General features: G+C 36.2%; 5 protein-coding genes across 5 annotated transcripts in view; 4 read left to right on the plus strand and 1 right to left on the minus strand.

The window, feature by feature from the left end:
* Positions 1-650: 650 nt before the first annotated feature.
* LOC106135143 (acyl-CoA Delta(11) desaturase) lies at positions 651-2,378 on the plus strand. Its single transcript, XM_013335362.2, has 3 exons — positions 651-852; positions 1,149-1,485; positions 1,877-2,378. Exons 1-3 carry the CDS (start codon positions 651-653, stop codon positions 2,376-2,378), a joined length of 1,041 nt encoding a protein of 346 aa, XP_013190816.2.
* Positions 2,379-5,338: 2,960 nt separating this feature from the next.
* Positions 5,339-8,349, plus strand: LOC106135365 (acyl-CoA Delta(11) desaturase-like). Its single transcript, NM_001312665.1, is given in 4 exon segments — positions 5,339-5,465; positions 5,987-6,202; positions 7,120-7,456; positions 7,744-8,349. Coding segments are annotated over 3 exon segments (981 nt in total). The 5' UTR covers positions 5,339-5,465; positions 5,987-6,000; the 3' UTR covers positions 8,186-8,349.
* Positions 8,350-12,509: 4,160 nt separating this feature from the next.
* LOC106135151 (uncharacterized) lies at positions 12,510-15,527 on the plus strand. The gene is made up of 6 exons (XM_060945626.1): positions 12,510-12,564; positions 12,929-13,050; positions 13,560-13,722; positions 13,957-14,067; positions 14,525-14,656; positions 15,309-15,527. Exons 2-6 carry the CDS (start codon positions 12,944-12,946, stop codon positions 15,525-15,527), a joined length of 732 nt encoding a protein of 243 aa, XP_060801609.1. The 5' UTR covers positions 12,510-12,564; positions 12,929-12,943.
* Positions 15,528-15,900: 373 nt separating this feature from the next.
* On the minus strand, positions 15,901-20,825 carry LOC106135159 (kallikrein 1-related peptidase b3-like). The gene is made up of 7 exons (XM_013335387.2): positions 20,807-20,825; positions 19,644-19,681; positions 19,137-19,294; positions 18,244-18,406; positions 17,824-17,952; positions 16,833-16,958; positions 15,901-16,131 (listed from the first exon to the last, which is right to left on the minus strand). The coding sequence occupies exons 1-7, from the start codon at positions 20,823-20,825 to the stop codon at positions 15,901-15,903; spliced, it is 864 nt and encodes a 287-aa protein (XP_013190841.2).
* A 120-nt stretch (positions 20,826-20,945) lies between these two features.
* LOC106136705 (transcription factor collier) overlaps positions 20,946-26,101 on the plus strand; it is a gene marked incomplete at its 3' end in the record, with an annotated part of 78,169 nt that continues 73,013 nt past the window's right edge. The window contains exons 1-4 of the mRNA XM_060945627.1: positions 20,946-21,005; positions 21,250-21,366; positions 24,758-24,870; positions 25,234-25,399. Of these exons, the coding sequence (XP_060801610.1) occupies positions 20,946-21,005; positions 21,250-21,366; positions 24,758-24,870; positions 25,234-25,399 (456 nt within the window). The remainder of the gene's footprint in view (positions 21,006-21,249; positions 21,367-24,757; positions 24,871-25,233; positions 25,400-26,101) is intronic.

Below are 26,101 nucleotides of genomic sequence, written 5' to 3' on the forward strand. Positions count from 1 at the left end.
TTCAATATCCATTTTATAAAAAAAATACCGAAGTACTTTAAAATAAAGATACTGTATTTGAATCAGTGAATTGGATTTCATGCTTTCATATATTTTTCGGTACGTATGTTTTTATAATAAAATAAAGTTGTATTTAACAATTTTTAGGAAACCCTTTCCTAAAAATCTTGGTTATAATCGTAAATATTAATCCTATTGAGACCTTAGTATTTTCATTTTAGTAACGTTATCCACTTTATAATGAAAATAATAATTATTACATATTTCATATAATATTGACTAGGTATACAAGAGTTATTGTGATTTTACACAATAACTCTTGTATACCTAGTCAATATTATATTTCCTTTATTCTTTACCTTCTCAGAATAACAAAAAACATATTTTACTTGTTAAAGTGAACATAGGTTTTCCATTCCCAACCACGTTTAGACATAGAATAATTTAAGTAAATAAAAATGAAAGTATACTTACACGTGTTAAGGTAGATAATTTATCCTTTTGGATTTAAGATTTCATGCTAAATCATTACGATTACATAATGATATCAACTTATTAATAAAGTTGGAACATACTTACCGAATGGTTTTTAAAACATGAAAAAGATGTTGGTGCATATTTACATTATGTTTTAGGAAAAAAAAAATACAATGGTCCCCAATAAAGGTTCAAGCAACATTTTGCCAGAAACTCCCGAGGGTCAATTCAAAAAGTTAATAGCTCCACAAGCAGAGCCGAGGAAACACAAGATAGTGTATCGGAACCTGCTCACATTCGGCTATTGGCACTTATCTGCTGTATACGGCCTCTATCTGTGCTTTACTTCTGCTAAACGGGCTACGATTATATTTGGTACGTAGTTAACCCCATTGTAATTTGAAAAGTTACCACAAATGTAGCTAACGTGGAGCCAAATTAATATGCATATTCTCTTTCTATATTTGTGAAACCAGCACATCCAGTAGTCTGAATGTGTGGGTGCTCCCAAAGCAGAGTAAATGAAAATATTGCATGCCTAAAGAGTTAATACTATTGTAATGTATTTCCATCCGCATGTCTAAGTACACAGTTAAGCAATAGATATATTTAAGTTTTAGATTCACTATGGACGTTGGCCCTAAAATGTCTTTTTGAATTATCTTTTTCAGCAATCTTCATATACATCATAGCTAAAATCGGTATAACAGGTGGCGCTCATAGACTATGGGCACATCGGGCTTACAAAGCCAAGTTGCCTTTGGAGATTCTGTTACTCATAATGAATTCCATTGCCTTCCAAGACACTGTTTTAACCTGGGCGCGAGATCACCGCCTTCATCACAAATATTCTGACACTGATGCTGATCCACATAACCCGACTAGAGGGTTCTTCTTTGCCCACATGGGCTGGGTTCTTGTGAGGAAACACCCTGAGGTCTTAGCAAGGGGGAAAGCCCTGCCGATAGACGATTTGAAGAACAATCCGTTGCTGAGATTTCAAAAGAAGTAAGTTGTATAAGAATCTTTTATTTGGAGATTTGCTCTCGTAGGAATTTTTAAATTTTTTAGACATTTGATAATAACTTTATGTTCAAAATTCTCTTCTTAGATTTCCAAGAATTTGTGGTCTCAGCTGCACATTAGAAGATATCAGTCAAGAAAAATATCAATATTTATTCTGCAACGAATAAAATACAACAGTACAGAATGAAGCATTCAATTATGACTTCTATATTGTTTCTTGATTTTATCATACATTAGCTAAATTTTTATTCAGGGCTTTGCTTCTGTTAATTTAATTTAAGTAAAGGTCTTGTCTATCTCTGCGCCGAAATTGTTGTAAATTGGTATATCTGTTTTATATTGATATACGTTAATTATTTATCTATTTTCACAGATACGCCATCCCAATGATTGGCACTTTGTGCTTCCTTATGCCAACATTTGTGCCCGTGTACTTCTGGGGCGAGAGTATCAGCACGGCCTGGAACATCAATCTACTGCGTTACGTGACGAACCTGAACGTCATTTTTCTTATCAACAGCTGGGCCCACTTAATCGGGAACAAGCCTTACGATAAAAACATTGCCGCCACTCAAAGTATACCAATAAGTATTGCTACTTTAGGTGAAGGATTCCACAATTACCATCACACGTACCCCTGGGATTACAAAGCATCGGAGCTAGGGAATAATAAAATCAATTTGACGACGAAATTCATAGATTTCTTCGCGTGGGTCGGATGGGCGTATGACCTGAAGTCTATGCCCTCAGAAGGCGTTGCGAAGAGACGTGCCAAGACGGGTGATGGGACGGATTTGTGGGGCCGAAAAGTGAAGATAAACGAGAATATTGTAAGCGATGATAACATTGAAACATATGATAACAATGAATATTAGTTGATCTTTTAGATACTAACCACTGTTATGTAAACAATTCAAACGATCTTCTTTTATTTTTATTCTTCTTATATTATATGTTATTTTTTATTTTAATAAGTATTTATTACTAATATAGTTTATATCTTGATGAAAAAAAAGTTGTAACGGTCGTTTGGAATAATTTCAAGAATAAAGTATAGCCTTTGTTATCTACCTATCCTATAAGATTAATGTATCTCTCACTGTACTATAAAATTTTTGACAAAATGTTTCTATGAGTTTCGAGTTTATTTGTTGCAGAAAATCTTTCCTCTTTGGAGAAGTATTATTTCCGAGTGTCATGGTGTTTACCCTAGTTTCGCATTTTTCGCCGGTTGGTCAATATACGCTGCCTATAACTATTAGTAGGTATTGGGAAACCGAGCTCAATATAGCGTTTGAATGTTAACAGGGTCTTACGGAAAACAAGAAGACACTTTCGAAAAAACCTGAATCTGTTATTTGTACTTTGGTTAGTTTCCTCTATCAACAGGAATAAAATATTGATAAGGCAGAATTCGCTTCGTTTTATTACCTGACTTAACCACTTTTGGATTTCGGTCATAGGTTCAATATAAAAGCGGAATTTCACTTCAATGACGTATAAACCAATACAGAAAAAGACTAAGCGTAGATTTGAAAGTGGACGCCAAGAATGTGTAAAAAAGGATATTATAGGAACGAATTCGTGGATAGCAGCCGTAAAATTTTTTTTTTGAGAGAGATACCATATTATACTGCGTTTGTTAGTAAAAAGTTTAGTAAGATGTAGGTGCTCTTCGTGGGACTTCGTTTGATAAGACCTGAATTCTTCAGTTACGCATAGGTGAATTTCAGGCCCCGCAGCATCTCATCGACAAATCGCTTAAATGTCTGTCTGGCATTATCAAGTTTAAACATTATGAACGGATAGTTGCTATTTTCTCAACGGCGTTGTGATTGCTGTTCTTTATCTGGTCGTAGGCCATTTGCAAATCAATATTTGAGAAAACAGTGCAGCCTAATAAAGAGTGGAATAAATTGTGAATGTGTTTAATGGGTATTGTCCAGGCATTCAGCGTCCGGTAATCCACACAAGGACGCCTCCAATTGTCCTTATTGGGCGCGAGGCGAAGGAGTGAAGCCCATGCCGATTCAGAAGGCAATTCGACTTCGAAGGAAGGAATTTCAACTTAGCAATTTATCAGGCGTAAGCCTTAACCCTAAAGCCTACGGGGATCCCAAGAGACTGGTTGGGTCAGGTGTAGTGCGGAGATGATGGACAGTGTAGGGTACGAAGGATTCCTTGTGAGATTTGGGTAATTTTGCTGGGATATCGTGATACACCAGAAACCACCTCCACAAAGAAATACTTTATTGCCGTCCATGAGGCGTTGATTTCCGACATCTACTATGATATTGTAGTGATAAGAAATCCACACCTATTATTGCCCTCGTGTCGTCGGCTACAATAAAATGCCAAGCAAAGTCACGACGCAACCCTAGATTCAGTACGCAATGATAGAAACCGTATGATGTATTAGATTCGTTTTCAGCACACAAAGCCGAATAAGATTTTAAATTTTCGAGTAGATACGGGCAGTGATTAGTGTGTATACCACACTATCTATTAAAAGATAATAAGTATCTGTTAAAATTGTAATTAAGCCTGTTTGTCAATAACAAATAAGCGACCAGTACTCCGGAATTCGTTAGCTATCTTTTTTGACTGCTTTGTTCATTTTCCGTATACGAGTAGTCACACCTTTTTACTTTATTACCGAACTGATATCAACCAGCAGATTGGGATCTTTCTGTAATTCGAGAGCGATCTTGTTGACAAACGGCAACTGGCTAACACTTCAATTTGGCGATGTTAATGCTACAAATTCACTGATTCAATAATGGGACATTATTACTTAATAATTGCCATATCTTTTGGTTACACAACATTGGTTGACGTCAAATAAATTATTTAAAACTAGGTTTACTGCTCACTCTGCCGCTACCGCACTCGATCTACTATTATCATTGTCTTGAACTCCTGTTTCCTTTTAATCCGGTGATACAGCATCCAGCACTTGATCTGCTAGATCGGCAATCTCATTGAATTTCACCCTTGTCTGAACGCAATGATTTGTTGTACGCTATTGGGTAAACGGCAGGTCCACAGAATCACGAACAACTTGTTGACCGAGCGAGCGAAGCAATTGAAGTCTACCAATCAACTTGGGCGTTGCATTACATTTACAACATAACCTTTTTTAAGTATGTGTGTTTATAACGCGATAACTATCGAACCGTTGGTCAGGTTGCTAGGTAAAGGATAAAGACGTGATTATATAAATGTCAAACGTTCGAAGAGTAAGGCCTAGATGAACATTAAACATACATTGATCTATTCGGGGAAGTACAGGTGAAAGTTCAGGTCTAGAGAACTTTGAATTGGCGGATTTCCATGAAAAGATTATGATTGTTGGTGAAGCAAAAGAACTATGCAGGGATCGAGGAAAGATTTAGTCTATATCTATCTCTCTAGAAAGCGTGGTCATAATGTTAAATCAGTATCCTCTTTCGTGTGGTTTATTTATAATAGAACTACTACATATCTTAAAGAGTGACTAAGGGACGAGTTGATAAACTTGGAATTATTTTTGTAGGCAATGCGCTAGCAACTTGGGACTATTTTAATCTAATTTCCATCACTAAGCCGCGCATCTGAATGTGGCCTTTCAGTTTTTTCAATACTGTTAGATGTGCCCGTCTGAACTCCGCTTACATTCCAATAGGAACTACCCGTATTGGCGTGATCATAATGTATGTGAGGTACAAATTATTATCTACGGAACCTTCTCAATGAGTTGGAACTCGCAACTTATTGCTTTGCAAAAGATCGCGCTAGGGCAAATAAGCTTCAATGTAGCACAATTTACTATATATATTCTCAAGTACATTTCTTAGGTATTTCTTGCGTTAGTATCTGAAGGAGTTAGTACTCCACGGTTTTAAGAGTACTCGTGTATTGTAGCGTGTTTAGTAAATTAGAAGTGCTTTGTTGAGTGGATTTATGTTTCAGTACATTATTCGGTATGTAGTTTACGATTTTTTTAATGTAACTCACAGTGTTTACGGTCAAGAAATGTAATCTTTTTCAATTTCATCTTCTTTTAATGGTAAAAGATACTAAGTACTTTAACGAAGATACATAATGCTGATAATATATATGCTTTTTTAAAGAAAACATTTGGTCGCTTCCATCTTTTTATTTAATTAAAAGGTTATACTTATTCGTTCTAAAATAAAGTAGTTTCCATTCATCTTTGATAAACCCAACAATCAAGGGGCTACAAAAACAAACCAAAAAAATTAATATTACCATGAAACAATTAGGTGAATTAACTACTTTGTCGAACCACGACTGTTCAGGAAGGTAAAAATTGTTATTAAGTCAAGAAATCCTGATGTTTCTGGCTGAACGTTGATTGGTGGTAATTTTTTTTCTCAACTATGCCTTTTTTAAGTTGACCGCACACTTGGCCCCGTCGCATGAACCAAAGTTGTCGAAATACTTTATATGAAGATGTATAAACAATCTTATAAATTTTCAGATCGAGTATCAACCATGGTCCCTAACAAGGGTTCCAGTGACGTTTTGTCTGAACATTCTGAGCCCCAGTTCACTAAACTCATAGCTCCACAAGCAGGGCCGAGGAAATACAAGATAGTGTATCGAAATTTGCTCACATTCGGCTATTGGCACTTATCAGCTGTTTATGGGCTCTACTTGTGCTTTACTTGTGCGAAATGGGCTACCATCTTATTTGGTGAGGACAGTTAACTTTTACCATGCGAACGTTTTAACACAATGCTACTAAATTTATTGTAAAAAATTAAATTTCTGTTTCTTAGTAGCTTTGATTCTATGGCTTGTTAGAATGTAAATGGAGTAGAAGATGAGATATAAGAAATTGCCACTTTAAAGACATTGAATAGATTTTGTTTGAAATAGGTTTAAGATTGCCAAGTTAAAATGTTGTCATCATCATAAAAGATTTGTAGTGACAAAACATTGTCGTAAAATACAAAATTGTCAACACTGTATGAACTTATCTTGACTCTGAAGTTATTAAGATGCATCCAATTATTATGTTTGTGATGTAATAGCTTCTCAGAAAAACTAGCCAGGGTTCAGAATATTAACTGTAGTAATAAATTTTCCTAGGTACATTTTGAGATAATCGCTCGAAAAAAAGAATAGCGGCGATGGAAATTATGTCATTGACTTCTGTTGGTCTTATTCTACATTGCCGTAAACAACACGACCGTTGATACACGTTGATAACCCTACTACCTAAATACCCCCAAAATCATCATCATGTTTTTGTTTTATCCTTAACTATGTTGCTTCAGAGCCCGACGTGCTTCAGCCATGGTCTAAAAATTGTTTCTGACGTACGCCCTTAAGTTGGACTTATACCTAACTAATGCTCTTGTAGAGTGGAAACTTCCTCATTTATTAAAATTTGATTTATGATATAACCTTGCCGTCAGAAACTTGACTTAATCCAGGAATAAAAACGATTAAAGGTGGACCTCGAGTTCCTCCTCAGAATAACGACGTAATCGGCATTGACCTCAGGAGCATATGGTGACTAGTCTTTGCAAGATTGGTTGATTTTGTACCCTCTTGTATTTAAATACATTACATAGCCCTTTATTTTTTCCTTTTGGTCTGTTTCAGCATTTTTCTTATACGTGATCGCGGAAATCGGTATAACAGGTGGCGCTCATAGGCTATGGGCACATCGGACTTATAAAGCCAAGTTGCCTTTAGAGATTTTGTTACTCATAATGAATTCTATTGCCTTCCAAGACACTGCTTTCACCTGGGCTCGAGATCACCGTCTTCATCACAAATATTCGGATACTGACGCTGATCCCCACAATGCTACACGAGGGTTTTTCTATTCACATGTAGGCTGGCTTTTGGTGAAGAAACACCCTGAAGTCAAAGCAAGAGGAAAATTCTTGTCGTTAGATGATCTTAAGAATAATCAATTGCTTAAATTCCAAAAGAAGTAAGTTGGCGTTAGACTCTAATAATATCTTGTATAATATTTTATTGGCGTTATCGTCTTCAATGCATGAAGTGGACTGTTTCTCCAAAGGATTTCCACATTGATCGTTAGTAAGCAGAGTATATCCAAGGTCATATCGTAACAGTAATAAGGTCGTTCGAACCTAGTGTCTGAATTCTAATAAAAAAAAACCTTTGAACAATTTTTCCCGTATATATTATATAAATATTAAAAATTACTTCACTGCCTAGGGAAAATTTAATGGGATTTATTCTTTCTTTCCACAGATACGCTATTCTAGTTATAGGCACGTTATGCTTCCTTATGCCAACATTTGTGCCCGTATACTTCTGGGCCGAGAGCATCAGCACGGCCTGGAACATCAATCTATTGCGATACGTCATGAATCTTAACATGACTTTCTTAGTTAACAGTGCAGCGCATATGTTTGGCAACAAACCATACGATAAGAGCATAGCTTCAGTCCAGAATATTTCAGTTAGCTTAGCTACTTTTGGCGAAGGATTCCATAATTACCATCACACTTACCCCTGGGATTATCGTGCGGCAGAATTAGGAAATAATAGGCTAAATATGACTACTGCTTTCATAGATTTCTTCGCTTGGATCGGCTGGGCTTATGACTTGAAGTCTGTGCCACAAGAGGCCATTGCAAAAAGGTGTGCGAAAACCGGCGATGGAACGGATATGTGGGGTCGAAAACGATAATTCAACCCGGAACGACCAAAACATCCCTTAATTACTCTTATGAATGAATGCCTGAATTTTCGACACATATTTTATAATGTATTATGTAAAAGATGGCAAAATACATGTTTCTTTTAATTTTGTATAAGAAAATATTTTTTTTGTAATTAAACTTTTTAAATAATTATCTCATGATAGGTTTTATTTTTATATTATGGATTAAAAACTTTATTCAATATTCTGTCAGTTCATTTGCCCTTCATTGTGTTGAATCAACGAGCAATTAACAAGAATAGAAATAAATCGTGATCTTCGTACTATGATCCTGATATTATTTTAAGGACAAATCATTACAGATTCTCAAAGGTGTTTGGGCATAAAACATATATATTTTTAATATGCACAACACTGCTTTTACCTTCCGTTTACGGAAGTCAACTACCATACGTAAAGGTAATTATTTTTGTGCAATTGGTTTCAAATTGGGAATGTCCTGGCGAAAGGTCAGCTCAAAAATATCCTAAACCGATCAGCTTGTATGAAGAGAGTTGTGTAATGTGAATACAGGGATCGTGCCTAGTGGACTGATGTTGTCTCTACCTACCCCTCTGGACAAGAGGAGTGATTTTGACCGATGACTATCTATATCTATATAAAACCATCGATCGAAGACAAAAATGTTAGTTTTAGAATTTTTTATCTGTAGGTATGTTTGTACTCGCATCACGCAAAATCTACTGCTCCGATTTGAATGCAGTTTTGTCAGATGTATTAGGCTTGGTCCAACTATTAAACTGGTTAACAAAAATTTCTACCCCCACTTCTCTAAGGGGTAATGCAGGGGCAGCTTTTTTCTATCAAGATTATCGCTGAACTTTTACGGCGAGTGAAGTAGCGGGCAACACGTATTACTAATTAAATATTATCTTGCAGAAAATTGCTAAGTTAACAGATACAAACTGCCGGAGATGTAAATGTAATCTTCAAACCAAATTGCAGGAACCTGTAAGTTATTTTTATATTTCCCAAGATATAAGATAATTATATTAAAACCTTATCAATATACATACAAGGTGACATTTAAAACAACTGCATCTTTTTAAACATAGACTATACCCATGCTTCTGAGCTGTTTGAGCCTATTTTTATTTAACTTAAATGTCATCATCTTCACATTTAAAAAACCTTCAAAAACTACGTCACACGCTTTATTAAAGACCAATACTACAAAAAGAAATTAAAACTAAACATGTAAATAAATGTCTGAAAAATAAATTATTTTTCTAGTATCAAGGTCAAGTAAAGTACAGAGTTGTCGAGATCGCTCAGCTGAATGAATTGTGTCATTGACCTCTGAATCTTACGCGCCGCTTTTCGCCGGCCGGGGTGAGACGTATTTAGGATCGTGGATTTTGATACTTTTATTTTTTTTTCGTACTTTCTGAAATATGAACCGATATTTTTCTTTTAACGTTTTTAAATATTCTTTAGATAAGTAGGCTTAACAGTTAAATTTATGCAGTTGAATTAAAAGTCACCCTGTATAGAACTACTTCTTAACTGAGTGATAGACAATGCAGAGGTATGTAGGTTCCTTATATGTGTATGAGTGCGCTAAGAGAAATTTTCTCGAAATTCTGGCGAGAATTAACGGGATTTTTCGATATAAGCGGAGTCTGGCGGGCCAGGGGTACGCACTCTATCGTACTTAATTTATAAGTGAGTAAGTAACTCTGTCTATCTGTTATGCTTTCACGTCTAAATCACTGAAACGACTTCGATGAAATTTGGTACTAATTAATTTAATAGCTAATTCTTGACCATGAGGAAGAGCACAGAATAAATTTTTTATTGCAAAAAAAGGAGAAGACCACGCGGAAGAAATCGCGGGAAAATGCTTGTATCTTAAACACTCGATAAATTTCGGTATCATTGTAATAAGCTAACGTTAAAATTGTTGAGTAGTCATTTATCATCATAATCATAAACTTTGTGATTTATTTATTTTTATACTTTATTATCAATAAAAATGATGTACGATCATAAAATTAAAATGTATTTTATTGAGACCCGCGGCAAGATATCACTTATGTGTGTAAAATTTATATATTTACACGTTATTTTACACTTTATAAATTGTGCTAATCAAAATCATGCTTTATTACAGGAAGGTCCTTTAAATTCTTCCGTAGTATATGCTTTAGATAATTATGAAAAGAGTAAACAATTGAAATCCTACGAGGTGAGTTTTCATCATAATAATATCGTTTTAGTAGGAAGATTCCGACTTAAGACAGATTTCTAACACCATGGTTCCTGGATTAGGTTAGTCAGATTTTTACACGAAGCGGCTTCCGACGACCTCCGCAACCTTTGTAGGGAACCTAATCATATTGGATCACATTCATTCATCATTCATACAGTTACATATTCAGTTGCATGAATGTGTAGGTTTCCTCACGATGTTTTCCCTCACTGTAAGAGTATCTTGAGAAAAAAGACTTGTCAAGTTCTCTTCTTATAAGTGTGGTAACCAACTCTCTGAATTCTATAATAGACTGGGCTTTGTTTAGCCCGTATAACGGAAAAAGACGTGATGGATGACGTGTATCTTACACCAATTTGTTTTTCAGTTTTTTATGCATTAATTATTTTTAATAATAAATATAATTTAAGTTCTTTACTCGCCTACTATGGATGCCTCGATGTAGAACAAATTTACTTAATCCATAAGAGGTAGTAATGAAATGGTCGTATTCAACTTCAAAAGTTCTATTTTCTAGTAGAATTATTATTTATTATTATTTTAGCCTAAATATTCAACTACTACCGAAGACTTCATAGATAGATATAAAAGGCTGAAGCAGATGAAATATTACAATGTAAGTACGACAGAAATACAGCCAACTACATACACAAGAGGTAATCGCTACATTGAAAAAACAATAAATGAGTATCTAGTTATATGTTTTTACTGTTAGCTTTTTTCAAAACCCGCGACTTCAATAAAGCAACTGAATTAGAGTAACTTAATATGTTATTCCATTGTATAAGCTATATAACTGAAAAGTTTTACGTAATCCGTTCCAAAGTATTGTGAAAGTGTAACAAACAAATCCTTAAAAACTTTTGCATTTATAATGTTAGTAGAGTTTTCTGTTGTTAGGTAAGTACACAATGATATATACGCCATATTTTATCAAAATTACATACATACATATTGGCACGTCTATATCCCTTGTGGGGTAGACAGAGCCAACAGTCTTGAAATGACTGATCTGCCACGTTCAGCTACTTGGCTTAATGATAGAATTGTGTATAAGTTATTGTTAACAAAATTATGTATACGAAATTCCTGGGCGTCTTCTATATTAGTCTTTCATACATACATACATACATATAATCACGTCTATATCCCTTGCGGGGTAGACAGAGCCAACAGTCTTGTAAAGACTAATAGGCCACGTTCAGCTGTTTGGCTTTAAGATAGAATTGAGATTCAAATATAGTGACAGGTTGCTAGCCCATCGCCTAAAAGAAGAATCCCAAGTTTAAAAGCCTAGACCTTAGTCGCCTTTTACGACATATTAGTCTTTATTCTATTAAAATTGTCTGTCCTGATGTTTCAGTCTAGTTTATATAGTGGCTCAGTTGGACTCGCTGAAAGTCAAGCGGCAAAACCTGAAGGACTTAGGCAATATGTAAGTGATTTCTGTTATTATCAGCGCAATCACCAACATAACAGCGGAATAATTCAACATTCGTTCCTCATATTAATTATATTTATGTATGTCTATAAATATTATATATATACAAACATATTATAGTGAAGTCTATACCACTTGCGAGGCAGACAGAGCCAACAGTCTTGAAAAGAGTGAAAGGCCACGTTCAGCTAAAAGGCTTTATGATGGAATTGAGATTTAAATAGTTAAAGGTTGCTAGACCATCGCCAACTAGAGGAATGTGAATTTTATGAACCTGAGTCACGACAATCATGAAAAATATATGGAATGGTTCCATTCTAAAGTGCCTGAAACTACAAGTTATATTACATTTGTTTACTTTCTATTAAATTGACATGATGTATCATAAAGTTGGCATTTTACTTGTAGGTATGCCTAGGTGATATATGAAACTTAATTCCTAAACCATAAGCTTGACGTGGCCTTATAGTTTTTTGGCTCTGTCTAATACTAATAATATAATAAACAAGTATCAATTTAGATATATATGTATTAAGATTTATATATATGTCGAAATATTTCGATTTCCTCTATTTTTTGTTACTTTGGTAATAATTTTAATTGTTTTTCCTAATCTTTCAGTCTAGTTTTTATAGTGATTCAATTGGAATTGCTAGAAGTCAAGAAGCAAAATTGGGAGATCTAAGGCACCATGTAAGCGAGTTTTCTTTAATTATATCCATACTAATATTATACATATGAAAGTATGTTTGTCCGTAGCACTTAATAAACGTCAAACGATCTATTTTTATAATTACTTAGTTTATATTTGATTTATTATTATAAATTATTATACTAAACTTATATTATCATTATATTATTCAATTCCACTTAATTCAAATTACTTTATAGAAAAAGACAATTAGTTTATTAGATTAGTAGGTACTAACAATATTTTCTATAAGTTTACTTATTCGAATTTGTTGTTAAAGGTTTCACTAAGATGTGTAAAATTTTTATAAATACATAAATAGTTATAGAAAAACATTTAATACTTTATGCAATTTCGTATCAACAGGTATTTTTGCTTAAAATGTACAGTGCAAAGAAAATGGAGTATAGAGCGTTCTGCGCGGGGAGCATCATCACTAGACAAAGAGTATTGTCATCAGCACATTGCTTTTACTCGAACAGAAAACGGTAATTGTTTTTACCATGCTTTTATTTAGATTCACTTACCTACATAGTAGTTCTATGTAAAGGTACCTGTGAATTCCCCTGTCACAATTTTTGTTAAATCTTCCCATACATAGGTACATATAATCACGTCCATATCCCTTGCAGGGTAGACAAAGCCAATAGTCTTGAAAAGACTGAAAGACCACTTTCAGCTGTTTGAGTTTTAAAGGACAGGTTGCTAGCCTATCCCTTAGTCGCCTTTTACGACATCCATGAGAAAGAGATGGGGTGGTCCTTTTCTTTTTTTTATTGGTGCCAAACGGCACCAAATCTTCCTAAGTGAAATTTAACACCTTCCGGCTATCAATTGATTTGAAATTTTGAAAGCATGTGTAAATCGGATCAATATGCAATTGTACTGATCTGATAGTAATTGCGCCAATGCATCCGAATACACTATAATAAATAAATAAATAGATTATTTCATATTGTATTCAAATCCATACTTCACAATAATATTGACATTTCAGTTTGAGACACCAGCTGAATGAGGTCCAAATAGTTGCCGGATTGCTGCTTACCGTACAGCGCTATCCGTCAAACGTTACAGACACAGAACAACAGTGGAGGATACCGACCCGTGTGTTTACACAGAAATTCTATCGTTTTCCTGCTTTCAGCCTTGCTGTTATTGTATGTTCTTGTTTTTATATTTTCATAAGTTTTTGCCCACGTAAAAAGTACTCTATACTAGAAATGAACATATGCAAAAATTGTTAGAGATCGTTTTAGTGGTTTATCAGTTCATGGTAGTTGTATTTGAAAATACATTGCCCAAAATTTTTTGGACGATAGTATAAAATTTATACCCAAAAAGAGGTAACGAAACTCATTTTAAAAATGATTAAATTTTTTACATATTTTCAGGAAATTAATTTACCGTGGAAATTCAATCATATCGTTAACAAAATACCTTACGCTAAATCAACATTAGATTACGACGGAGTGTGTAATGTTGCAGTGGTAAAGATAACTAAGGTAAAAGTACTGTGAACATTGAATGACATATAAATGCCAAACCGGGCCACTTATTATCACAAAAACTAAATCGTCTTAATGTTTTTTGGCATAACTGTTTTAGCATACAATATATTGGCATAATATGGTCTAAGGGCTAATGGTTGATTTTGACATGCGGGTAAATGTGGATAAATTATTTTTTTGGCTAGTTTGGGTTAGTTATGCTTTAAATAATTATGCGAAAAACACTTTGCCTAAATATCATTATGCCGTTATACGGTATGCTACAGGTTTGATTTTTAATGCTTGTAGATTGTGACCTCGAGGGTTTACGTTAGTCTTAAAAAGTAAACATGATTCTCTTCATTCAAAGTCATTGCCAAGAGTATTATCGCACCATAATTTTATTTTGATGTTATAATATGCCTGATACATAATAATTTTATAGTATTTCCTTCTTAATGCTTGCATACAGAGCTGGGCGTACAAAAAATATCTTTTCACGGAACAGCACAGAATCGTACCGCGGGAGAAATGCGAGCGAAAGCTGCTTAGAACATGTCGACTCTATATATGCACAATGGCCGAAATAGCTCAAGCTGAATCAGTAAGTTTTACTTTTCAATAATAAACTTCTGAAGTAATGGACATAGGTACTCGTGGATCACCTGTAGGGTTCATTGTGGCTTTTGTAATGTGTTACCACCATTCCTCTCTCAATTCGTAAGGCGGACTCACATTAGTATCGTGGCTAAAGGCGCGGGCATCTCTCCAGAGGAGTAAGACGCAATCGGGTACCTCTGATACCTCTCTAAATGTACCAAAATCAAGCTTGTAAATAATGTTTTCTGATGAAGTTCTGCTCTTGCATTGCATGCTATGTGTTAGCAGAGATATCAAAAATCATCAGCTCATTATCTTCTTTATCATGGCGTTAATCCCGGTTACATCTTTACCTCTCCCGGCCGAGAGACCAGGGTGCGCCTTTGGATCAGGATCCTGGATAGGGTTAGTCAGTTTTTTAAATGTAACGGCTCCCGTCTGGCCGCCACCTTCATAGGGAATCCTAAGCCATATTGAATCATGATAAAAGCTAAACTTCATGAAATTGCCTATTTCCTTAGCTTCTCTTTACGGCATGCACGGGAAAGATGCACAACTGGTCCGCAGTCACACCATATCAGGTAGTTATCTGATCCACATGACAAGCTTTGCAGTTTATGAGCTGTTTCATGATGACCATTCCCAATTTCTCACAGGAAACAGCAGGCGCTGGTCTGGTGTGCTTCGAGACTGGTACCGCTGAAGAGGATCCACAAGGCGGTCTTCTGGTCGGGGTCACGGTTCTCATCAACATCGGCCTACCATCCTTGCACCACAGGATTGCAATGTTCGACAAATGGGTGGCTGACGGCGCGTACCGAGTCTTCAATCTACCTTTTATTTTGCTGTTTACTTGTCTGTGTATGGTTTTATGATTTGGGTACATAAATGTTTAGTTTTATTTCTTGTTTGTCGTTATAAAAAACTTGGAAATAAAAATATTTTTGTTTAGACCCATAAGAAGTGGCAACGTTATACATTTTTAGCTAAAAAATAAGAAAATTCTTCAAAATGTTAGAAGCTGATGTCCTTGTCATCGAAAATTCTCATAGTAAATCGAAAACTAGTAAAAATGGGCTAGGAATCTATCATTGTCTGAATCTAAATTCTATCATAGAAGCCATCTCTACTTAGACTATCGCTTCTGACTAATCTTAAAGGGATACGTGACTTATGTTTACACTTCGAATTATCCAGGCATTATACACAAAGGTTGTTCACAAGTTGATATATAGAAATTAAACCAGATCAACATAGATAAAACGCCGCGTATATTGTCAATATTACAGCAGACTTAACAGTATTAGATATCCTTGTTGCTTGGCTGTGTGCTTTTATGAACTTTGTAAACGAAGAAACTCTTGTGAAAAATGAGCCAACACCGACGCGGTGACCACTTACAATTCCAACTAAAACTCCTTTTTCTTTTTCATTGGGATCGCCAGTAGATTTGCAAACTATAGGCCCGCCTGAATCTCCCTAGAATAATGAATTATTAGACATGGGACTTCAAAATAATCATCCCTCTCTCTCTTTCTTTCATCTGTGCGTTCCCACTTGAACTCTCCGTCACTTTGTTTTGGAGTCTGTTAATCCACTTACGAACATACTGTCTTTCCACGTTGTCCGGTCTGTATCGTCTTCAGTTTTAAGATCATTGGTACGCATATCATTTTTTGCGTAGTCAAGCCAGGATTTGTTCCGCCTGGCCCTTGTACCAGGTCCCGACGGAGGTGGCATGACTAGACATTTATTCTCAGATAGTTTTAAGGCAGAACAATGTAGCCTTACCAGCGTAGCCGGCTGTCCTAAATTTTGTCTCATATTGACATTACGTATAAAGAATAGGGGGTGAGTGATACAGAACTACTTAAAGGGACAATAAAGAGCTTTTGTAAGAAGTCAAGAAAGGATACTCTGTTAAAGAGGGCTCGCGAGGTCTTCCAGGCAACCTTAACAATACCGCGTGAGAGAGTTTTAATGCAGGGGTTGTTTCTAAAAAATTAAGCTACTAATACACCACTATTACTTATGAATATGAAGCTACACGGTCGGTTTTCGTACAGATTGATAAACTTGCGGTATCAAATAGGATTGCGAGGTGGGATAAGGAAAAAGGGAACAAAATCTACATATGTGCGCTAAGGATTATACCAAGTATTTCAATGATTTATACTAACTTTTGCAGTATCAGGCATTCTCGATGAAGTACAAACGAAGCGATACATATTTTTGCCGTGCATTCTGTTGCAGTAAATCGTCGGTATCATATGCATATTTGCCACATATAAATATGGAGATAATTGCTGAGAAAAGCAAATAAGGTATTTTTAAATAAAGTATTTAAGAAACTTCATTATAAGCCAAAAATAACTTTAGACGTCTAAATTAAAATACTGACTGACATAATATCAAATCGCTGATTCTATACAAATTTGTCTTGTTAGATACCTTGTGTTCTAGGGTTGTATCCTGAGAGAATATTCTAAAAAGTTTGTAAGATTAACTTTTATAGGAAGTAGGGTTCATTTCCATCACGAGTATCTTTGGATTACTCACTGGGAAGTCCAAGCATCTAGTTGTAATCAAAATTAACTAGTATGAAGTAATAGAGGCCGCGGCTCCACCAGCGTTTGTTTGTTTGTAATATCTTTATTGCATATAAATTTACACAGTAACAGCGTATTACGAAAAACTCTGTTAAATCCCGTTCGAGGGGGAATTTAGGAAAATCGTCCCTCGCTGCACCCCTAGACCACTTAAGGATCCTAAACCAAATTTCAAGTCAACCAAGCGGTTTGGGATGTGCATTGTCTATCAGTCATTCAATACCTAACGGAAGAGTAATACATGATACATACATATAATCACGTTTATATCCCTTGCGAGGTAGACAGAGCCAACATACTTAAAAGAATGATAGGCCACGTTCAGCTGTTTGGCTTAATGGTAGAATTGAGATTCAAATACTGACAGGTTGCTAGCCTGTCGCCTTAAAGAAGAATCTCAAGTTTATAAGCCTATCCCTGAGTCACCTTTTACGACATCCATGGGAAAGAGATGGAGTGGTCCTATTCTTTTTTCTATTGGTGCCGGGAACCACACGGCACATGATCATGATATAGATAGGTATACATATCTGGCATATTAGGTACTGAATAGCTATATTACCTGGTCGCGATCTGAATGTGACAGTCTACCGTAGCCAGAAGCCTGGCAGGCCATATTATATTCTACATGGCGGATCGCTGTAGGTATCGGTTGAACGTAGCTGTTTATTGTGAACGGTTTTCTTATCGTCTTGAAAAAAAAGAAGAATATTTCGAGCTTGCATGATGAATAATGAATGTGGATTAAGCGAAAGAAGTTAGCTGGGATCGTGGCAAGTGAAAACATGTACGAGTTGTCTCTGTTTGCAGATCCGGGAAAACCTATGTAAGTTGGCATCCATATTAATATTCTAAATAATAAAGTGCGTTTGTTTATCCGTCTTTCACGTCAAAACTACGGAAAATACATAGTGTTGAGTACAGAGAAGGGCATAAGGTACACTTACGCGAGGAGAAGATAGAAAGTCAAATGGCGTCTTACTATGATAGCTATGTCCGATCTAGGGAACCTGTAGCTAGCTGGGTATACTCCTCTTGAGAGCCTCTTCCACTGGCTTGATGGGTTTTGCTGTCGACGATCCTCTGCGTTCAAGAGGGTACCAGCCACGGCGTATGTATTTTTTATGAGGTGCGAGCTGACGGCTCTGAAAAGTACACAATTTTTTTAATTATTGTCTTATAAAGTCAATCAAGAGAAAGGCAGATAAACTTGGGACTCTTCTTTAAGGCGATTAACTAGCAACCTTTCAATTATTATGAGTAAGTTCCGTTATTAAACCATACAGCTGCGCGTGGTCATATCCTTTTCAAAAGACTGTTGGCTCTGTTTATTCCGTAAGGGATGGTAATATGTATGTATATATGTTCTTATTTTGCCTCCTGGCGTTTATGCCGATTACATCCTCACCTCTCTGGAGAAAATCTCGGGGTGCGCGTTATGACCATGATCCTGGAATGGGTAAGTTAGGTTATCACACGGAGTGATACGGAGCGATTCCCGTCTGACCATTGCAATTTTGAAGGCGAATCTAACCCATGTTGGGTCATGGTAAATGTATATATACCTAAAGACGCTACTACTACCTAAGACGATATAAGGCGTAGGCACAAGAATTTAGTACAGATGAATTATGGCTTATCTCTTAGTGGTTTTAAACAACATTCAAGTCTTAAAAGAGACAAACAACAAAAGTACAAACAAATACCCTTAGGCCGTGATGTGGTGATCTTACCCCTCAGTATACCTATAATAAATGCGATAGTATCTGTTGCTCAGGCAAAATATATTAGGTGGATTGGTATGACACCTTACAGTAATATTCTGCAGTGAAGTATCGTGTAATAGTCTTAATATAAAAGTTAACTTCTTCGTACTTTTCTCTCTGCCAAAATTTACATTTGCTGAGGTCACACAATTGCCTACTTTCAAAGCAATGGGCTGCAGTGAGGATTTTTGTTGGTGTTATTATGCTCCCTCCGCAAAAAGTTCTGTACTGAGAAGAGCGCTTATTTCGACTTTGTTTGAAGGCCACCTGAAAACACCACACATTAAATTTAAGTTAGTACGGAAACCATAATTTTAAAGAACAAGTAGTTTATTCCTTTAAACTACTTGTTCTATAAAATTATGATTTTCGTTCGTTTGGTAAATTTATAATCTTGGAATTCTTCTTGTAGGCGATAGGCTAGCAACCTGTCACTATCAGAATTTCAGTTTAATAATTGGGACTTTGCCGCTGAATAGAAAATATAAAAAAAATCGTGACATGAGTTTTTCGAGACTATTAGCACTTTTTACACCGTGAGGGATAGAGACGTGATATATGTAAGTGTGTATCTGACCTTTCATAATATAGATTAAATCAAGACTTAATAACTAACCTGAAATGGAACATCGCCAAGCGCCGCCCGAGTTCCTCCTATAATACGTGGTATCAAAATCGACCTATTTACAGGTGCATATCTAAATATCCGTTGAGACAAACAAGGTTTACAAATAATGCATACGAAAATATAATAAATTCCCAGAAACATTTAACTTTAGTCACATATGTGACATCACAAAATTGGTAAAAATATTGTCCATGCAAAGTCCAGTCGCTGATGAAGGTGATATCTGCAAAAAATAATTTGTATGAGAGTACTATTTTTTGTTTGCGAGTACTACTTGTTGCGCGTGGGCGTGGTCTCGTTTTTCACAAAAAAAGAACCTAGCATATGTTCTTATCGTAACTATTGCTGTTTTGCTTTTCATTATCACGTGAAACGAGACAACAATAGCTTTTCGCGCTATAAAAACGGCGTCGCGCATGCCATGCTACAGGGGCAATGTAAATAGTTCTATCAGCTTATTATACGAAGCGACGCTGTTTTAAAGGCCTGTAAACGTACATATATGTCTTGTAAACGCTCATGAATAATGCCATCGTAGAAAACGAACGTTTTCTAATTGGGTTGCGTTTTGGATGTTTATTTTTGTAAGTACTTATTTACTCGTCCAGCGACATTTATACATATAATAGAGCGGGCCTACCTTAGGAAAAACAAGTCATTGACTACAAGCACTTGTACTTGTTTGTTCGGTTAGCCTGGATTTAGGCCAAGATTGGTTTCACTTTAGATATTGTTTTGTATCCGATTTTCAAATTTACGTTTTTCTCAATAATTTTCTATTTTCCTTTCTAGTGACATTATCTTGACAACTCCCTTTACACGTGTGTATGCTTTAAATTTTTTTAATCATGATTCATAGTCATGCCATATGAACGGTTCTACTTAATGCTAAAGGTCTATGGCAAATGTTAGACTCAGAATAAAGACAGACCTGAGACTATACCCGATGTGTTTTGAATATATTATTGTTGAGACAGGTAAATTTAGATATTAATTATATTTAAGTTATTAGATATTATTTCTTGTTGTCATTAAAATCTCCAAGAAATTTATATGAGAAACGAGATCAAAATTTTTAAATGTCAGAATTCAATTCAAAGATGCTTCTTTCAAAATTGACAAAATATTGCATTGTGCAAAGGCATACTTACCTATCTTTATAATTGTCATGTTTATTAATTTTTTATAATAATAAGTCTCAGTGAATAATTTTCTGTTAAAGTGTAAATTATTTAAACAATTAATGATCAAATGAATTTACAATATTCGGGAACATTTTTATTGTTAATCATGCTGCTAATAACACAGCCTGAGGCTGAATCTCAAAGTAGTTCACCCTTTGATTTCAGTGTAAATGTTTTTTTATAATGTAGAACTATTAGTATTACGAGGTGTACGTAAGATGATGGAGAGTAGGTTGAAGCAAATATACAAGGAGAGTGAATGAGAACTTTAGAAGGGGAAGACCTTAACGAAAGTACTTTGATCAAAACAGGGATGTCCTGATTCGCCAGTCCAATTATTAAATTGAGCATAAACAATAATTCACAAAGTAAATGCTTACTTCTTAATTTAAGTACAATATTTTTTTCAGAAAATTGTACATGAAAACAAAAAGCATGGTAATAAATATCCTGATGTCATATCCAGTACATGTGCACTTAGAATCGTTGGTGGTGTTAGCGTGCCAATTGAGTCTGTTCCCTATCAGGTACGGGGTAGACAGAGCCAACAATCTTAAAAGGACTGATAGGCACATTCAGCTGTTTAGTTTAATTATAGAATTGAATTTTAAATAGTGATTGGTTGCTAGCACATCGCCGAAAAGAACAATCCAAGATGGGTGGGTGTAAAGCGTGATGGATATGAAAAGGTGCTTGGTGCGTTTGGTGACGAAAAGGTGAATGATAATGGAAGAAGTGTATTAGAAATTTGTCTAGAGTGGGATCTTTTTGTGTCGAACTCAATGTTTCAACATAAAGAGATCCACACCTACACAAGAGTGGAAGGTATTTTAAAAAGTATGATAGACTTTGTGATTGTAGATGAAAGATTGAAGAACAAAGTGCTGGATACCCATGCATATCGCGGTGCTGGCATTGACTCGGACTATTTACTGGTGATATCCCGGATAAGGGGTATCTTCAATCGCTGGCGGCACAGGGTAAGGGAGCAAACCAGCGCTTTGGAAAGAGTAAAAGTAGAAAATTTGCAAGATATGGATGTAGGTAAGAAGTATATTAATAGAATGAAGGATGAATTTGAAGATTTAGATGAAATGAGCGATATTGAAGATGGATGGAAGGAATTTAAAGAAAGAATTGTGAAAGTAGCTGTTGAAGTGTGTGGTGTAAGTAGAAGAAGAAAAGGAAAAAATCACAAAAATGCGTGGATGAGTAAAGATGTGCAAGAACTTGTGCGATTAAAGAAGAAAGCATGGCTGGATTTGTTAGCAGCAAAAGCTAACTTAAGAATGCAAGAGGTTATAGATGAAGATGTGAATGAAGCACGTAAGGAATATAAGAAAATGAAAGATTTGGTTAAGAAAGCTGTGATTAGAAAGAAAGAAGAGTATAAAGAGGATTTTGATAAAAGGCTATCAGAAGACTTTCAGTCAAATCTGAAAGTATTCTGGAAATCCGTAAGGTCAGCCCGAGGAAATACTATAACCAGAGAGCTGACTAGGATCAGATGCCAGGATGGTAGCGTTGTGAAAGGAGAAGAATGTGTACTAAAGATATGGAAGGACTATTTTGAAAGTTTATTTGAAAAAAAGGAAGGAAATAAGAAAGATTTCTGCTATAGCGAAGAAAAAGAGAATGAGATGGAAGGCGAAATTGAAATGTTCGAAATTGTGGAAGCACTTAAGAGTATGAAAGCGGGAAAGGCTGCTGGGTGTGATAGAGTGTCGGTCGAGATGCTTAAAGCAGGAAAAGGCGTAGTAGCTAGTCAGTTGTACTGCCTTTTCAATTTGTGTTGGAGAAGCGGCCGAGTACCAAAAGATTGGTGTAAGGCTGTTATCGTGCCACTTTACAAAGGAAAAGGGTCACAACTGGACTGCAAAAATTATCGTGGTATAAGCCTGCTTAGCGTCGTCGGCAAATTGTATGCTAAGGTATTGATTAATAGAGTCAGGAATGAAACTGATGACAAAATATGGGATGCTCAAGCGGGATTTCGAAAGGGAATGGGATGTACTGATCAGGTCTTTTCCTTGCGGTGCATAGCCGAAAAGTTTTTGGCCAAGAGTCAAAAAGTCTATTGCACATTCGTAGATCTGGAAAAGGCCTATGACAGAGTTGAGAGGAATGAATTGTGGTCAGCACTTTCTATGCATGGGGTGAGCAGTCTCTTAATACGAGCACTGAAATCCTTATATGAGGATTCGAGTGCTTGTGTCAGGATAAACGGAGCGCACACTGAGTGGTTTAAGATTGAGAAAGGCGTTAGGCAAGGATGTGTTGCGTCACCGTGGCTGTTCAACCTATTTATGGATAGCTGTTTGACAGATTTGAAAGAGACTAAAAGTGGATTAAGGATGAATGAGTTACTCGTCAAATGTCTGCTCTATGCCGACGATCAGGTTATACTGGCGTCATCAGCGGAGGAGTTACAGGAGATGGTAAACTGTATGCATGAAGCTTTAAAAGAGAAAGGAATGAAAGTGAACGTAAGTAAAACTAAAACACTGGTTTTTGAAATGGAGAAAGAAATGACAGCATGTAATATTTTGATTGGAGGAGAAAAAGTGGAGCAAGTGAAAGAGTTTGTATATCTAGGATCAAAGTTTACATCAGATGGCAAGTATGATAGTGATATTGAAAGGAGAGTGAACGCGGGGAACATGGTGAATGGAGCTTTGCATGCCTTTATGAGCAGTCAGAAACTATCCAAAAAGGCTCGACTGGCTGTGCACAGGGGCGTGTTGGTCCCGACATTAATGTATGGGAGTGAAAGTTGGGTATGGCAAAAGAAGCATGAAAGCAGAATAAATGCAGTGGAAATGAGAGCGTTAAGGAGTATGATGGGTGTGAAATTGAGTGACAGGATAAGGAACAGCGTGATAAGGGAATGTTGTGATGTGAAAGAAGATGTAGTTACAGGAATAGAAAAGGGTATGTTAAGATGGTTCGGTCATGTGGAGAGGATGAATGAAAGCAGGTTGACTAAGCAGATATACAAGGAGAGTGTGGAGGGAAAGGTCGGAGTGGGAAGACCTAGACGAACGTATCTTGATCAAATTAAGGACGTCCTGGTAAAGGGTCAGGTCAGTACCCGAAACCGCCGAGCTTGTATGAAGAGAGTTATGAATGTGGACGAAGCGAAAGAAGTATGCAGAGATCGTGGCAAGTGGAAAGAGGTAGTCTCTGCCTACCCCTCCGGGAAAGAGGCGTGATTTTATGTATGTATGTATGTAAGTTTATAAGCCAATCGCTTAATCGCCTTTTACGAAATCCATGGGAACGAGATGGAGAGGTCCAATTATTTTTCTTTACTGATGCCGGGAACCACATTTTTTTTGGGCAGACGATTAGAGTGCGAAATAATCATATTCGTAAAGTTATTATTTTCTCATATACTCGTACATATGACGTCCACCTTTGATCATGATCCAATGCGAAAGTCAGGAATGAAGCATATCAATGCACTGCCCAAACCGCTGGGTCTAGAGATTTCTAATTTGGCGAGTAGGTACCTTATGGTGGTCTTATAAGTCTTGGTCCTAATCTAAAGTGGCAGGAACCACACGGTGTATAATTAAACACATAGTGTAATTTAAGTAAGGAAACTATATTATATATATGTACTATAACTAGCTGTGCCCGCGACTCCATCCGCGTGGTATAGGGCTTTAGGCATCATTGAAGCCCTCAAGGATTATAATTTTCCCCGTTATTTTCACATTTTCCATTATTTCATTGCTCCTAATAGTTGCAGCGTGATGTTATATAGCCTAAAGCCTTCCTCGATAAATGGTATATTCAACACAAAAATATTCAATTAGAACCAGTAGTTCCTGAGATTAGCGCGTTCAAACAAACAAATAAACAAACTTTTCAGCTTTATAATATTAGTATAGATAATTGTTCCTGTGGTTTTAGGTTGCATTACGCGAAAGGCAGTTAGGCGGGATTTACTGGTTGACATTTTGTGGAGGAGCCCTTATTGCGCCAAAATATGTGATAACAGCCGCTCACTGCTTTAGGTTTCGAAAGTAAAAATCTTTTACATTAATTTAGATCCCTTATATTATTTGCTTACAATTATAAGTACATACTAGTTATTGCGCGTGAGTTTCCAGAAAAGACCATGTAAGTACCTAATACTTGAAAGTTTTGTCTCTCTATGCCAAAAATCACCAAAATTCCAGTCCAATAGTTTTTGTGTGAAATCATTACAAAAAATATTTCCTCTTTATAATATTGGTAAAGATACAGCCCGGCTCACCCCGGACTCTCCAAAAGTTGAGGATGTTACTGGGATTTACACAAGGAGTAAGGGCATAATTAAAGTATCAATGACCTCTTACCCTTTTTCCTGTTCTTGGTAATTAAAAAAAAACTGAATACTGTTTCAGGAATAAATATAATTTGAAAAAGTTAATGGTTGCAGCTGGAACAACGCAAGCTTATTCCAGTATGTACTACATGTTGACGTATGAACAGTATAGCAGAATAAAGAATTATTACGAACACTCTGAATACATGTTGAAGTATGTGAAAAACGATATTGCAGTAGTCGAGGTAATACTATTGCTTTTATTGGATTATGGCACAGGGTGCAACTGGGATTATGCAAGATCAGAAAGTCTTTTGATCAAATCTGGCACGTACTGTTGAAAGATTGAGGTACGATTAACATACATAAAATCACGCCTCTTTCCCGGAGGGGTAGGCAGAGACTACCTCTTTCCACTTGCCACGATCTCTGCATACTTCCTTCGCTTCATCCACATTCATAACTGTCTTCATACAAGCTCGGCGGTTTCGGGTACTTTTGACCTGACCCTTTACCAGGATGTCCTTAATTTGTTCAAGATACGTTCGTCTAAGTCTTCCCACTCCGACCTTTCCCTCCACACTCTCCTTGTATATCTGCTTAGTCAACCTGCTTTCATTCATCCTCTACACATGACCGGACCATCTTAACATACCCTTTTCTATTCCTGTAACTACATCTTCTTTCACATCACAACATTCCCTTATCACGATGTTCCTTATCCTGTCACTCAATTTCACACCCATCATACTCCTTAACGCTCTCATTTCCACTGCATTTATTCTGCTTTCATGCTTCTTTTGCCATACCCAACTTTCACTCCCATACATTAATGTCGGGACCAACACGCCCCTGTGCACAGCCAGTCGAGCCTTTTTGGATAGTTTCTGACTGCTCATAAAGGCATGCAAAGCTCCATTCACCATGTTCCCCGCGTTCACTCTCCT

Source organism: Amyelois transitella, chromosome 8 (genome assembly GCF_032362555.1).
Source record: "Amyelois transitella isolate CPQ chromosome 8, ilAmyTran1.1, whole genome shotgun sequence".
In the NCBI taxonomy this organism is placed as follows: Eukaryota; Metazoa; Arthropoda; class Insecta; order Lepidoptera; family Pyralidae; genus Amyelois; species Amyelois transitella.